This window comes from Stenella coeruleoalba (genome assembly GCF_951394435.1).
Source record: "Stenella coeruleoalba genome assembly, chromosome: 7".
Classification (NCBI taxonomy): domain Eukaryota; kingdom Metazoa; phylum Chordata; class Mammalia; order Artiodactyla; family Delphinidae; genus Stenella; species Stenella coeruleoalba.
Window position 1 is genome coordinate 53808061 of NC_137153.1, and position 15232 is coordinate 53823292.

The following is a 15232-nucleotide window of genomic DNA, read 5'->3' on the forward strand; positions in this document are numbered from 1 at the left end:
GGCCATTTTTATTTGTAGTTTAAATAAATTTTATACTATTAGCTTAATGAAAAGTTATTCTGAAAAAAATTTTTTTCTATTCCAACAGTAGAATAAGATGTCCCAAATTTGTTATTTGGGGAAAGTCTGCCACTTGGAGACAACTTCTTGATGTCAGAGAACTTCCTTTTTGAGAAATGTGCTTGGCTCAGAATTACTTATGCTCCCCAGTTTTGCCTACTGGGCTTGCTTATACCCAAGAGTTAAATCATTTTATCTTTTTTTTTTTAAATAAACTTATTTATTTTTGGCTGTGTTGGGTCTTCGTTGCTACGCATGGGCTTTCTCTGGTTGCGGCGAGGGGCTACTCTTCGTTGCAGTGCACAGGCTTCTCACTGCAGTGGCTTCTCTTGTTGCAGAACATGGGCTCTAGGCACGCGGGCTTCAGTAGTTGTGGCTCGCAGGCTGTAGTGCGCAGGCTCAGTAGATGTGGTGCACGGGCTTAGTTGCTCCACAGCATGTGGGATCTTCCTGGCCCAGGGCTCGAACCTGTGTCCCCTGCATTGGCAGGCGGATTCTCAACCACTGCGCCCTCAGGGAAGCCCAAAAAATCATTTTATCTTTGATATTAAGGAGTAGTTTAGCCAACTTATATTTAGGTTAAAACTTTTAAAAGGAAAACAATCTGCTAAGATTGATTTAATTCTGTTTTGTAGCATTTTTCATGCATATTCATATGAGTTCAGTGAACTCTTGACTCCAGACATGTAAAATTAAATAATGAAGCCTCTGCAATTACCTTCAGACCTAATTTTTCAAGGTTTCTACCCATGAAACACAAAGTAGCTTTTGAAAATGACCAATTTTATTAAATTTGTGGGTGGAGTGGGGAGAGTGAAGTTAAAAACTGCTGCTATAATAAAACCACACCAAGGTTGTTTTAATTTATCCCAACTGGAAAAATGAAGTTGGGTGCACCTGAACCTTGATGGCCTTTGTTCATAAAGACAGAATCCTGTGTAGGGATAAATAGCTTGCTTCTCCATTCCCAAGTTGTTTTAAATTCCAACTGTGCCCATGATATCTTATTCATACTGTTTCTTGTTTTTTAACAAGTAGATTTAGTCCAGGAAATATATCATCTTGAGGAACTCAAAAACTAAATACTTATACATTTTTCAGCATTGCCTTTTAGCAGATTTTCTTATTTCTCTACATAGTTCCAAGTGTTTCTTTCCTGTGCCTTCTCTTTTTTCTTCTCTCTCCTTTAACCAACATTACTCCACCCAAATTGCCTTCCCAACATTACTCCACCCAAATTGCCTTCATTACTCCACACAAATTGCCTTCCCAATTGAATTCTGTATAAAACTGCAAAGTTTAATTCCATATGTGCTTTACATATAATAGGTGTACAATAAATATCTGTTAAAAATAAAGCTGTTAGGGAAACTGGTTATTCTTTTCTGTGCCACACTTTTCTAATATATTCCATCAACAGTTTTACAGATTGGTGGATCTAGGAGTAGAAGCAATGTCATCCACTTATATGGTAACTGTAAAAAGTAACCAGTTTTACTTTTTTTTTTTTTTTTGGTACGCGGGCCTCTCACTGTTGTGGCCTCTCCCGTTGCGGAGCACAGGCTCCGGACGCGAAGGCTCAGCGGCCATGGCTCACGGGCCCAGCCGCTCCATGGCATGTGGGATCTTCCCGGACCAGGGCACGAACCCGTGTCCCCTGCATCGGCAGGCGGACTCTCAACCACTGCGCCAACAGGGAAGCCCCAGTTTTACTTTTTTTTTTTTATTTTTTTTTATTTTTTTTTATTTTTTTATTTTTTTTTTTCCCAGTTTTACTTTTAATAAGGATTACAGGGATCATAATTTCTTTCCATTCTTCCCAAAATAAAACAACAAAAATCAAAGCCTTGAGTGTCTGACAGTGAAAACATTTGTACCAAGTTGGTGAGTCAAGGAAAACAAAGTGATTTGAGATATTTTGTGTTGTGGCCTGGAAACTCTCTTTACATCATTTACCTGCCAAGTGCAAATGACCTCTGCCTTCATGCTCAACTGAAGTTTTGGCTTGTAGATCAGTGTGTTAGCTCTCTAATCCAAATATCAGGGGTATGGCAGGATCAGTACACAGTTTTAAGTATGGGTTTGTATAAGAGAATTAAAAGTCTTAACTGAAGGAAAAGTTAAGAGGTATGACATCTCTGAAGGACACCCTGGTACCTTTTGTTTACAGAGTAAACAGTTTGGGTAAGAACCACAGTATAACAACTAATTAACTGAGAAACTATATGGACTGTGTTATATGCAGTTATAACTACCACATTGGGGTTACTGAATAAAAATCAAAATCTGTCTTTAAATTCTTTACCCTTAGAGTAAAAAGAATTGTTCTACAATAAAGTTATTATATTTATAATTCCCATACATTTTGTTTTGTGGTCTAGTTTGGATTATTTTTTTCTTAAAGTGATTTGGATTTATCTTGTTTATGTGTTCTTTATTTTGGAGGTTTTTTTTTTTTTCTCCACTTATTTCTCTCAGTGACCTTCTCTGCCCCTGACTGACATTTTAGGGAATGAGTGGTGACTTTGTGCACTCTCTCGCAAGTTTCTAACGGAAACACACAGCTCTCCACCTTGTTCCTATTTTATCTACTCTTACCCCATTCCTCTCTCTGGTACATGGTTGGCAAAAAAAAAATCCCCATAAGGATCCTGGCCCTAAAAATGAGAGCCTGAAGAGTAATTTTAAATCTGTTATTCGTTCAAAACTGCTGGCCGATCTTTAGACATTGCATTGCCTGTTCTGGATCAAGAAAAGGTCCTATTCCTGATTCTGAGAAGTGCTAACCTGACAGGTGTCAGAGGTAGGTGACCTTTAAAGAAAATATTAACTGGGAACAAAAGCATTAGATGGTTTCTAAATGAGCCAAGGCTACTCATCCAGCTGCCCTTGAGCAATAAAAAAGGAAAGTCAGTGCATTAAACACCGGGTCAGTGATAAAAGCCATGAAAAAAAAAATCTTTCTAAGTTAGGCAATGCTGATATTGGCAGTCCTTGAATGCTATTAAACGCACACACACACACTTCTTTTTGAGAAATGCTTAATGGAGCACAATTAAGCGGTCTGTAGAATTGAATGACCTTTAAATTGCTGTAATCTCATGAGGGAAACCTTTCACATACAGCATCTACTTTTGAAAGAACATTCACATGAAGATATTGTCACTAATTCAGCAGGGCATGCCAGACCCATGTCCTGTGTCTTGCTCCCTTTTGGAGCCCTTCATTGCCAGAAAAGCTGAGACCACTAAAGATGCTGACCTCAAACATATCAGTCAACCAAAAGCCATCCCACTTTTATAATTCAAAAACAAATTTGGTGATGAGCAGAAAGGGGAGATTATAAAGCCTCAAAGGGCCAAAAAAAATTTCTGACCTTCTATCTTTTCTTTCAAACAAAATCCTTTAGATTATAATATTTTCTCTCCTCATTTTCCCTACTTTTGTTCTTGTTAAGCTTTTTTTTTTTTTAGGAAACAAAAAGACACGCTATTGAAAAACCATATACTGAACTGTGAATTCAGAAATTAATTTTGAATCTTGAGGATCATTTTCCACCTAAAACTTATATTTTGAAAAAAAAAATCTACAGGAAAGGTAGTACAATGATCACCTCAATTCATTTGCATTCTCTCATTTATAACTATGTATAACTTTATGGACTTATTTATTATTTTGATTGATCTACTTGAGAGTAAGTTATAAGTTACAGACATCAGAACACTTTCCTAAACACTTCAGCATGTATTTCCTAAGAACTAGGAGAGTCTTCCATATAACCACAAAGCCATTAGCACATCCACTTAATTTAACCTTGATACCATATATGTAGTACATATTCAAATTTCCCCAATTGTTCCAGGAATTTCCTGTCTGTTTTATTGTTTGTGTTAGTTTTGGGATCTAGAATCTAGTTAACTATTAAGTATTGTATTTAGTTGTCACGTTTCTTTAGTTGCCTTTAGTCTGGAATATTTCCTCACTTTTTTTTTTAAGGCGAGAAGTCAGTTATGATACTGATTTTTTTTTTAACACTAATTTTGTATTAATACAGTCAATGTAGTTTCTTTTTTTTTTTTTTTTTGAAGATGTTGGGGGTAGGAGTTTATTTATTTATTTTTGCTGTGTTGGGTCTTCATTTCTGTGCTAGGGCTTTCTCTAGTTGCGGCGAGTGGGGGCCACTCTTCATTGCGGTGCGCGGGCCTCTCATTATCACGGCCTCTCTTGTTGCGGAGCACAGGCTCCAGACGCGCAGGCTCAGTAGCTGTGGCTCACGGGCCCAGTTGCTCCGTGGCATATGGGATCCTCCCAGACCAGGGCTCGAACCCGTGTCCCCTGCATTAGCAGGCAGATTCTCAACCACTGTGCCACCAGGGAAGCCCCATGATACTGATTTTTGAAGAATCCAGGCTAGTTACCTTGTAAAGTGTCTCACATGACCTGGATTTGTCTAATTTCTTCCTCACTGTTAGATACAAACACTTCTGGCAGGAATACGACACGGGTGATGATACATGCTTTTCATTGCATCATATCAAGAGGCATATGATGTCAGCTCATCTCATTATTGGTGATGTTAAGTCTGATCACTTGGTTAAGTGATGTCCGGCCGATTTCTCCATTGTAAAGACTCTTTTCTCCCTTTGTAATTAATATGTAATATGTGGAATGATGCAATGAGCCATTGTATCATTGTGAATAATATTGTCTCCAAAAATCTTTCATGCTATATGTTCAATACATATTGGTGAGCCTTGACTAAATCTATTACTGCGTTGGTTGCTGCAAAATAATGATTTTTCAAACTCTATCATTCCTTTTATGTATATTAATTAGCTAGTATTTTTCTATAAGGAGACACTTTTCTTTTTACCTGCTCGTTAATTTTTTTAAAGTACCGTTACAGACGCATAGATTCTTTTTGAGAGTCAAATTGTCCCAAATTGACTAATTGGAGCCTTTAGAAATGAAATTTTGATTTGGAAGTGCTCTCAGTACTTGTTTGCGACCTTAGTAAATAATTCCAACCTCCCTTTCTTTCTTTGTTTCTTTCTTTGTTTCTTTCTTTGTTTCTTTCTTTCTTTGTTTCTTTCTTTCCTTCCTTCCTTCCTTCTTTCCTTCCTTTCTTTCTTTCTTAAGGATTACTGCCAATGTCATGGCTAAATCTTTTTTCTTTCTTAAATAGAGATGTAAGTGAATAACAAGGGTTTATTGTTAAGTGCTTAATAACATCTTTTATTTTTTGTAACAACCTGTCAGCTCTAAGGCAATAATTATGAAATGACTTGAAATAAATAATGGTGTTAAAGGCATCCTATGCTTGTATCCTGAGTTTTCAAAGGACCAAGAACAATGGCTGACCTTCAATGGACAGCCAATAAAAGTTAATTGAATGCACTGAATTAATAATAAAACCAAAATGTCAAAGTCATGAAGCAGAAGCCAAAAGATTGAAATAATATATATTAAGGGTCTAATTGTATAGAAATAAGTAAACTTCTTTTCTATTCATAAGTGACTTTTAACTCCTTGTTAAAACTTGAAATTTCCCCAAATTGCTACCAGTACAGTTCAGAAGATAGTCCTTCCCAGAGAAAGACAAATACTGTATGTTATCACTTACATGTGGAATCTAAAGAATAGAACAAATGAATGAATATAACAAAACAGAAACAGACTCACATACAGAAAACAAACTAGGGGTTACCAGTAGGGGAAGGAATGGAGAGGGCCAAGATAGGGGTAGGGGATTAAAAAGTACAGACTACTATATAAAAACAAGAATATATTGCATAGTACAGGAAATATAGCCAATATTTTATAATAACTTTAATTGTAGTATAACCTATGAAAACATTGAATCACTATGTTGTACACCTGAAACCAATATAATATTGTAAATTAAATATACTTTAATTAAAAAAAATCATCCTTCCCTAACTTTCCCTTATTTGATTTTGTGAAGAATACATAATAAAACTATGTAATTAGTAATAGCCTCTAGGAGTTCTTTTAATTCAGCACACTGGTAAATGAATATTCCTTCTTTCTTATCAATTTGTGTTGCTTCCTAGATCAATAGTTTTTTGCCAGATCACTCCATCTCTGGGATAACAAATTGCTTATAAAAATTAGAAAGTGGGGTCCAAAAGAGGCATGTGGACTAATATACAAGCTTTTCTGTGAGAAAAGCTATGAATGGAAATTGACAAATTAGATGCAGTCATGCACATTTTGTATAGTTAAAAAAAAAACCTAACTGTAACATAAATTTACATTAAAAAAACCGCCACACATAAATTGTGTCATTGTAGATTATCTACAAAGTGGATAATATGCTCATGGATCATTCAGAGCTGACTGTAAATAGTTTAACTCAACCAGGATACCTGATCCCACCAGAAAATACTAAATCACTCACTTCTTAGAGGCTTAGTATTATTTTCAAACCACTCTCAAACCATTTAATACATGGAAGGGAGTAATTTCTTCTTCCTAAATTTCTCTGGCAGTTTTAATTGAAGTTTGACCTCTCAACCTTAGTTCATAGGCCTAATATGTTATTTTTTCATTTTTACCAAATAAGGCAAAATATAATTTATGATTTTAGGATAAAGTGATTATTTTAACTCTCCATTCTTAACATATGAATGAGAGAGGTGAAATCATGTATAAAAACAGAATTTACACTGAAAATCAAGGAGGTCCAATCATTATCTAAAGAGAGATAGGAAATTGTACAGTAGCCTTTGAAGAGATGCCAGAGATACATAAAGATAGAGCAAAATGGTCTACTTTTTAGATAGATTGTTTTATAGCAAGCAGTTTCAATTTACCATGTATTTTACCTATAAATATTTCACTGGGATTCTCATATATATTAGGAAGACATTTTCAATCATACTATATCAACTGACCTCCAATATTTATCTTGTTTCATATTGTTGGTCTTATATAATATCCCTGATTAATTTTCAGGCCTTGAGGTGCTATTTATTAAATTAGGGATGCAGCCCACTAAATTAATAAATTATTATTGTGGAGGCATTCTTGTCTTCTGAATGTATAAGTGCACTGCTTAAATTACTCTCAGGGAATAATTTACACATGAAGAGGCTCTGGTGGTTAAAAAAGCTTTGTGTATTTCTTATCTCTGGAAATAGTCTTGGACTAGGTGCTTAATTGGGTATCAAAGCAATTGTTTTTTCAAAGTGGTAATGATTTGTACTATTCAGTGGTGCCCAACACACTATCCTAGAACTGTGAATTAAATATAACGTTAAAAAATAACATTTTTAACCAAAAATTTCCATAAGAAACAGAGATTCTGTCTCAAATGAGAAAATATGCTCATGATCTTGAAAAGGCTTAGTAAGCTTTCTTTCATTGTGAGATTTTTTTTTTTCTTAAAAGAGCTGCAATAAAGTGAACATGGAAAACACTTCAGATCAAGGAAAAAGAAATTAGACCTTGGCTGCTGTTGCAAAAAAGATATTACTCCCCTCCCACCTTATTTTAAGTATTAAAAGGTAGAATTGAGGGCAATGCCCCTGGGCTTCTAATCTTGTGCCACTCTTTTTCTTGTCCTTGGGCTGTTCGTGTCAAATTTGTATGCTGCTTGCTTATGTGTGACACACATCTCTATCCCAAATGTAGGCATTATAAAAATTTTAAAAAGATATGGTTTTGGTAAAACATTTCCCTTGGGTCATAAACTCTGTGACAGCAGGAACCCTGTCATTCTTATATTCTTAGAGATTAACGCTGTGCATGGCACATGGAATAGGAGAAATATCATTTTGGTGAGTGAATGTATGGGTGAAATACACAGAAAAAGTGCACTATTATGGAAAAAGATCCTTAATTATTCTGAGTCTAATATTTGCAAGATGTTTGGTTATGTCTGTCCCATTATCTGTTTTTTATCCATGCATATTCTTCCTTTTCCCCCAAAATCCAGAGAGCAAAGAATGAGCAATGGTTAATTTTAATTGATTTGATTATTTGAGTTTGTACATCAGTAATCTATCACAAGTAAGTAAAATTCTATTGAGAAGCAACCACTGCTCCTTGACACCCTAATTACTCTTTAAAGGAGTTATATTGTGCTAGAAACATCCAAACTGGCCTCAACTTCTAACTAAACAAACCAATTGCAAATAAAAGGACTGGAGCCAAAATGATGGTGTAGGGCAGTGGCAATGGTGGTGGCAATGCTTAGGAGTTAATATCCATCCCAGACACCGTCTTCTTTTATTCTTCATCAAGCATTTTATTCGATATGATGGTGTCAATTGCTTTTCTTTTCTGCTCCTCAAAACTAACCCTATGTTGCTTCACACTGTGCTAAGTACTACAGTATGAATTTTGGTAAGATAATTGCTTTTTGTATAAATAAATGGTTTTATCCTCATCACTTCCATTTAATTTTTTTTTGTATTTAGAACTGAAAAAATTTGTCTCAAAATTTATTTGCAAACTCCTTTTTATAATTAAAAAAAATACTTTCTATAATTACATTGTCAAGTACCCAAAAAGTTGTTTCACATTTGTACCTCACTTAAAGTGCAAGGATCTTCAGATGTGCTGGGTACAAAATTAATCTGCTGTTATTTCTGTTTTGAATCCTTTTAATTAATAGCTTGTTAGAATAGGCTATAAATAATATATCGAAAGACTGGCATAAATTCCTTTGCCCAAAAGTTGAATCTACATTATTCATGGTTGTGTTATCTTTCCTTTTTTCCCCCTCCTTGTCCTTTTGTTGCAAAGAGGTCACGTAAGGACGTCCGTGGAAGGGCTCTGTGCGCCATCTACTGACGAAATCTATATTTCCAGTGTCTGGAGAAAGAAAAGAATTAACACCTCCGGTTTTTAAAGCAGTCTCTGAGAAAGGAGGAATAATGGGAAAAGACCTTCTCTGACTCTCTGGCTTATTGGTGACTCCCATAATAAATCCGAATTCAGCAAATACATAATTCAGAAAGGAGACATCAGTCCCTCAGCGCGAGTACGAGTTATAGAGAGAATCCCAAGACATCCCGGTTGGCATTGGAAGAAGTTAGCCAAACCCTGAAGTCAACTCAAACGAAGAATAGATTGGTATTTTTTCATCTGTGTGCTAAGCTAGACTCGCTGCCTAATGGTTGCCACTTTATAAGAAATGGCTTTATTTTTTTAAATTTTTATTGGAGTAGAGTTGATTTACAATGTGTTAGTTTCCTGTACAGCAAAGTGAATCAGTTATACATATACATATATCTGCTCTTTTTTATATTCTTTTCCCATATAGGTCATTACAGAGTACTGAGTAGAGTTCCCTGTGCTATACAGTAGGTCCTTATTAGTTATCTACTTTATATATAGTAGTGTGTATATGTCAATCCCAATCTCCCAATTTATCCCTCCCCCCTGCTTTCCCCCCTGGTAGTAAGTCAGAGAAAGACAAATATCATATGGTATCGCTTATATGTGGAACCTCATTTGCTTTTCAGCAGTCACTTTCAGTGTCTTGCCTGAAAGGAGGGTGTCCCGTAGGAATGGTAAGCCATGTGGCAGGTCTTTTCAGGGAGGGGGCTTTATCTGGCACCCCTAAATCATGGCATACAGGAAGTTCCTACTTTATTCTTCCCCGCACAAGGCCATGTAAGATGGTAAGAATGCAGTGGAAAAGGGGGAATTTTCCAGGTTTAATTCAGAAGGAACAAAGCACAAGTGGCCCCAGAGCAGGGACCTTTCCAGCCCCACCCCATCATGATACACTTCACCAGCTTGGGCAGAAACAGGAAGTAGGTGAGGGCAACACAGAGCCCTGTGAATGTGACCAGGGCACCAAAGAAATGGCTTTATTAATGGCACATCCAGATAACCATCAGTTTCCTATCTTATTATTCCAAAGGACTTCTCTCCAGTTTGATTATTTTATTTAAAAATTAAATAATGCATAGCTAGTAGGTCCATCCTTCACATAGATCCTAACACATAGCTCGTCAATGTGTATGTAAACTTAGTCCTTATACACACAGACACAACTACACATACACCTACAAGATGACACGCATCAATGTACATGTGGGTCAGCTGCAAAATCTAAGCTCTTGGACTTGGGTTAAAATGTTTCTATCTTCAACTGTTCTCTCCATTATATACTAAATTCAGTAAAAGGGTGGGAGGAATTGGAGTCCACAGGTAAAAGAAGCTTTCTTGGTTGTAGGTGGGAGGGAGAGAGCAGAGTATCAGTTTTAGGGCTTCAAACCGCTTCAATCGGAGGCTTGCACTGGAAATTAAAATTGGCCCGAAGCGGTCCGATGTGATGTGGGTTATCTTCGCGTGAGCAGCTGGGAGAACTGACAAATTAACGTCGAGGATCCCGGATACCCTAGCTAACCTCCTTCCCGCTATATCGCTCTCTTTAATCCAAGGGCCCATACAACTTGCTTTCGTGGTTTGAAGAAAGACAAAACGAAAAGAAGAAAGCAACAAAGTTGAGCCAAAAAATAAAAGAGAGGCAAGTAAAGAGGGAAGGCAGGGAGAAGAGAATGGAGCCAAGAGAAAGAGTCAGAAAGAAGTTGGGAGGTAGGAAAAAGGGGAGAAAAGGAAGAAGATAAAGAGAGCAAAAAAGGAATGAGGGCAAAGAAGATGCAAGGATCCTTCTTTAACGAACCGAAGTTACACACATATTTCACTTTCAAATCAGTTGTCTAGATCTTATCCGTTTCCTTTCTAAAGGTTGTCTGTGTTGCTAAAGGAAGCTAGTCAGTACTCCTACCCCGCCCCACGCGTGGCTGCGCTGTTCTGTCCCCGGTCACCGAGACCAAGTACAACCCGAGTGGAAACCTTTGCAGGAGCGCGACTCTGGGAACACTCCTGCGACTGGTTATCACCCGGGAGCCTAACAGGATTAATACCCAGAGATGGATTACGTTGGCTGTCACCAATACGCCTAAAGATTATAATCCAATTTATGCACATTACAGCCAGTGTTAACTTTATCTGCTATTTTAAGACTCCCAGTTGCCCCGCGCGTCCTTAGAGGACAATTTGCCACGTTCTTATGCAACCCAGCAGGCTGTCAGGAGTGGGAGCCTCCCCAAGAAAACTCCCAACCTGGTCCCCGAGGGTCTGCACCCAGCACTCCCAGGTGTCTCGCTTTCACCTGGGCATCAATTTGTGGTGCATCCCAGCCGGGGATTACCAACGCGGGAGGCGTTCCCTGGGAAGGAACTAGCCTTCTAGTTTCTCTCTCTTGTTCATTTCATTTTAAAATTTTCGGTGGCGGTGGCAGTGGCAGAAGGGCGGGGGTGAGTGGATGGGGAAGGGGGCCAGGGAATTGTTGCCGGTTATAACCGTCTCAGCGACTGCTTTTAGATGCTTGTTTGTAAGGGTGGCATTTCTCTCGCTCTGTCTTTAAATAAGTTTGTTTGGGTGTGAGTTCTTGCCTTTTCAGCACAAAACCATAAAAAGACGTGGTGGAAAGTGAAAGAAAGCCCCCTCCCTCCCCCGAGCGTGCTAACTAACGCCAAAGACTTGATTTAACACCCCTTCTCCGGCGGCTGGGGGCTCTAGGCAGTGGCTACATTCCAGCAGTTTTAATCCGTTTTTTATTGTAGGGCGAGAGGAGTTTACACAGGGTCTGGGATGGCTCCCCAGCTGGCCGCTCTCTCTACTCCAGCGCCCCTTCCCCGCCCTTCTCCCTACTTCCCCCCACCCCCCAGCAGGAACCTGTTACTTTAAGCGAGGCGTTCCAGTGTGGCGGTGCTGGCTGCCGGGGTTTCGGGTGGGTGGCCGGTGATTGGCTCTTTCGAGCTCCCCCTGGCTAGCTCGCTCTGCCTCCCCGCCCGCTCCGCCCCGCCCGCGCGCCCTCCCTCCGCCCCGTGAGGCTCGGAGCCCCGGTGTCAGGCGCCACGGCGCATGCTCCGGAATCTCATCCTCTGGCCCTGGAGCTGCTGCTGCTGCTGCTGCTTTTGCTTTTGGGGCTGAGTTTAATAAGCGAGCGAGCGAGCGAGCAAGCGAACGCGGGGGGAAAAAGGCAGAGAATGTCCGCCATCTACCCTCCGCTCCTGGGCGCGCTCTCATTCATAGCAGCCTCTTCATGAATTACAGCTGAGGGGGGCGGGGGAGGGGGGGTACCACACAACACCCCAGCAAACCTCCGGGCCCCCAGGCATGGCTAGCTCGGTAAGTACATACAAAAATAATAATAAAAGACCCCCACCCCCCGCCTTTCCTCCCTCGCCCTGCGCCGCCGCCGCCGCAGCCCAGACAGCGCCAGCGCTCCGCGGTTCCAATTAGAGAAAGGTTGGTACGGCTTGCAGGGAGCTGCTGCCTCTCCCTCAGCCTCCGCTCCCCTCCCTCCCTCCCCCCCCCGGCGCGCGCACACACACACACACACACACACACACATACACACTCACACACTAACACACACTCGCCCCTCCACCCCCCGCGCCTCCCTCCTCGCCTCTCTTTGCAATCGCAAGAAGCGCACTCTCGCTCACACGCGCGCACTCACACACACACTCACACACGGTGGAAGGAGGCGAATAATAACTCAGCCATATTTCAGCTGCCGCCGCCGCCGGGAGCCGCGGGCACAGTCCGGGGACGCGGCGAGCAGCCTCGCCGGCCGCTACGATGGTGCGTTCTCCGCGGCGCGCGAGTGTGAGCTGGAGTGTGCGGGCTGACAGCGGCGGGGCCGCACGCAACTTTGCCCCCGCGCCGGGCTGTGCGCAGTCGGGGCTCGGCGGCTGTCCGTCCGCCGCCCTGCCTTTCCGAATTTCATTTTTTGGGGGAGGTGGGAGGTACTTTGGGGCCACTTTGGCTCTTGGAAGTGTGTTGCGGGGGCTCTCTTAGGCTGGCCTCGCCGATCGCGTGGGGCTTTTCGCTGGGGGGGGGTGCGGGGTGCCTTAAGTTATGGACGCCTCGGCGTGTTTTCCTGCGGGCGTGTGTGTGTGCGTGCGTGTGTGTGTGTGACGACGTCTCACTTTTGTTGTGCACGAACCCCGTGGTAAGAGCACGGGAGTTTGTGCCCATCGGCGGAGGCTGCCTGTAGTTTCCATTCCGCCTGGCACAGCGCTCCACACGCACGCACACACACACGTACACAAAGACTTCCTCGGCGTGTGCCTGTCGCCGCGGCACTTTCGGGGTGGGGGCTCGCCAGAACCCCCCTCGGGAGTCCCAGTTACCTCCCCTCCCACGCCGGGCAACCGCCCGGGCATCGCCTCCTAATTGTCTCTAATTTGTTTCCGATGCATTCGTTGTCGTGCTTGTAGTGGATGAGCGTGCTCGCCCCTCTTTACCCCCCAACAACCAGACCCCTCTTCCCGATCGGGGGTAACATTCCGTTACAATCCCGGCGGGTGTGGATGCGGGCCCGGGGGCGTGTATTTGGGGGTGTGGGGTGTGCGCGCCCACGCGCGTGAAACGTGGATGCAGAGGGCACCGCCGTTTCCTTTTATGTGCGTTTCAAGAAGGAGGAAAAAAAATGTCAGGCGCAATGTTCAGTGTCGAACGGTCGCCTTCCTGTTGTTCACGGCTGTCTCTCCTCCCCCCTGCCCGCAGTGTGCCGTGCAGGTGAAGCTGGAGCTGGGGCACCGCGCCCAGGTGAGGAAAAAACCAACCGTGGAAGGCTTCACCCACGACTGGATGGTGTTCGTGCGCGGGCCGGAGCACAGTAACATACAGCACTTTGTGGAGAAAGTCGTCTTCCACTTGCACGAAAGCTTTCCTAGGCCAAAAAGAGGTAGGGCTCGAATACAAAAGGAGCTTGATAAAAAATGTCTTTGCTGGAGGAGGAAACAATCGCTTGGCCCGGGCGGTCCCCCTGCCCCTCTCCCCGCCCCCCGCGTCGCGCTCGCTGGCGTAGCTCGGGACCGGGGTGCGCGGCGCCGCGCTGGCCAGGTCCCCGCTCCCGCCCGCGCGCGCGCCACTTCGGCTCCGTGAAAGTCACCGCAGAGAAAGGACTGTCAGGTGTCGAGTGTTTATTCATCCCAAGCCAGCCCTCACCGGTCCTCTGGGGTTAGCCGCGGGTTCTGCGGGGAAGGTGCAATTAGTTGTTGGGTTTGGAGGCGTGGGGAGCGGGGCTGGAGGGAATAAACAGCTTGCGCCTTTTTTTTTTAAACCTGGAGAAATTGAGATTTACCTGTGTTGTTAGCAGAGGATGCATGGGATGTACTTATTGTTCCCTCTTGAGAAGTCGCCTGTCTTTAGGGTCTTCTCTGCCTTCTTCCCTGTGTATGAGGCTTTAGGTACCAGTTGTCATAGACTTTTCTTTTTGTGGGTTAGCCACCCCGACCTCCCACTGTCAGGATTTTATGTTCGGTTTGGGGGGGGCACTTACTGGTCCCTGGCTCCCCGATGGCACTTGGTTGCTCATTCGATTTTGAGCAGCGTTCAGAAGTGTCTGCCCCATGTGATCTGCAGGGAAGAGTCCCTGCAAAGGTCGAAGCTAAGTTTCAGAGCAACGGTGTTGTCTTGCCTTCTGCTTCATTCCTTCCTCACCTTGGTTTTTAGCCTTGGTGTCTGGTTTGCATAATTCTGCTCAGCCTCTGCGGTCCCAAACATTTTCCATAAAGGACAGTTTTGAAAAAAGAGGAACAGAGTGTTATTTTACAAGAAATTTAAAGAGGGTTTGAGAAATCTCCATTTCTGTTCCCTTCAGCCTCTGGAAAGCTACTGTCTGGTTGTTTTAGTTGGATTAGTGGAGGTAACAGTACAAATACAATAAGGTGCTTTGTTTGTGAGCAGGTTTATTTATCTAAGTCGACACAATGGTTAGTAGTTATCTTCCATTTGATCCGTAATCTTTATTGGCATCTAGAACTCCTGCAGTTTCTTAGCTTAACATCATAATAAATCCATCTGCTTAGAGCTACGTGGAAATTATTGAACATTCAGGGGCTTGAATAAAGAAAGGAGAAATGCTCTGTGCCTTAGAGGTGGCAGAGGTTTATGTTAATGCTTATTTTTGTTTCCAGAGCTCTTGTAATGGGACTTAGGATTGTATGTTTTGCCTATAGGGGTTTGTTTTATAGCTGCTCTTGAAAACTCAAACAGTTGAATTTGATGTGCTTTGCTGGATGGTTAATAAATGAATCCACCATCTAATAGAGGGGTAGGGGTATATGCATGGTCTATCGGAAATAACATTTAGATTTTGTTAGCATTTTAT

At 42.1% G+C, this 15232-nt stretch overlaps 1 protein-coding gene across 5 annotated transcripts in view; it reads left to right on the plus strand.

Annotated features, from left to right (window-relative positions):
• Window positions 1–15232, plus strand: part of MLLT3 (MLLT3 super elongation complex subunit) — a 282997-nt gene that overhangs the window by 764 nt on the left and 267001 nt on the right. For 2 of the 5 annotated variants that reach the window (XR_013829223.1, XM_079927812.1), the window contains exons 1-2: window positions 12044–12237; window positions 13624–13804. Coding sequence is in view for 4 of the 5 variants with exons in the window: in XM_079927812.1 (XP_079783938.1) it covers window positions 12226–12237; window positions 13624–13804 (193 nt within the window). In the remaining variant the exon portion in view is untranslated. Of the gene's footprint in view, window positions 1–12043; window positions 12238–12576; window positions 12697–13137; window positions 13208–13623; window positions 13805–15232 lie in introns of those variants that run through there. The other 3 variants (XM_079927813.1, XM_079927814.1, XM_079927815.1) reach the window with 3 other exon arrangements.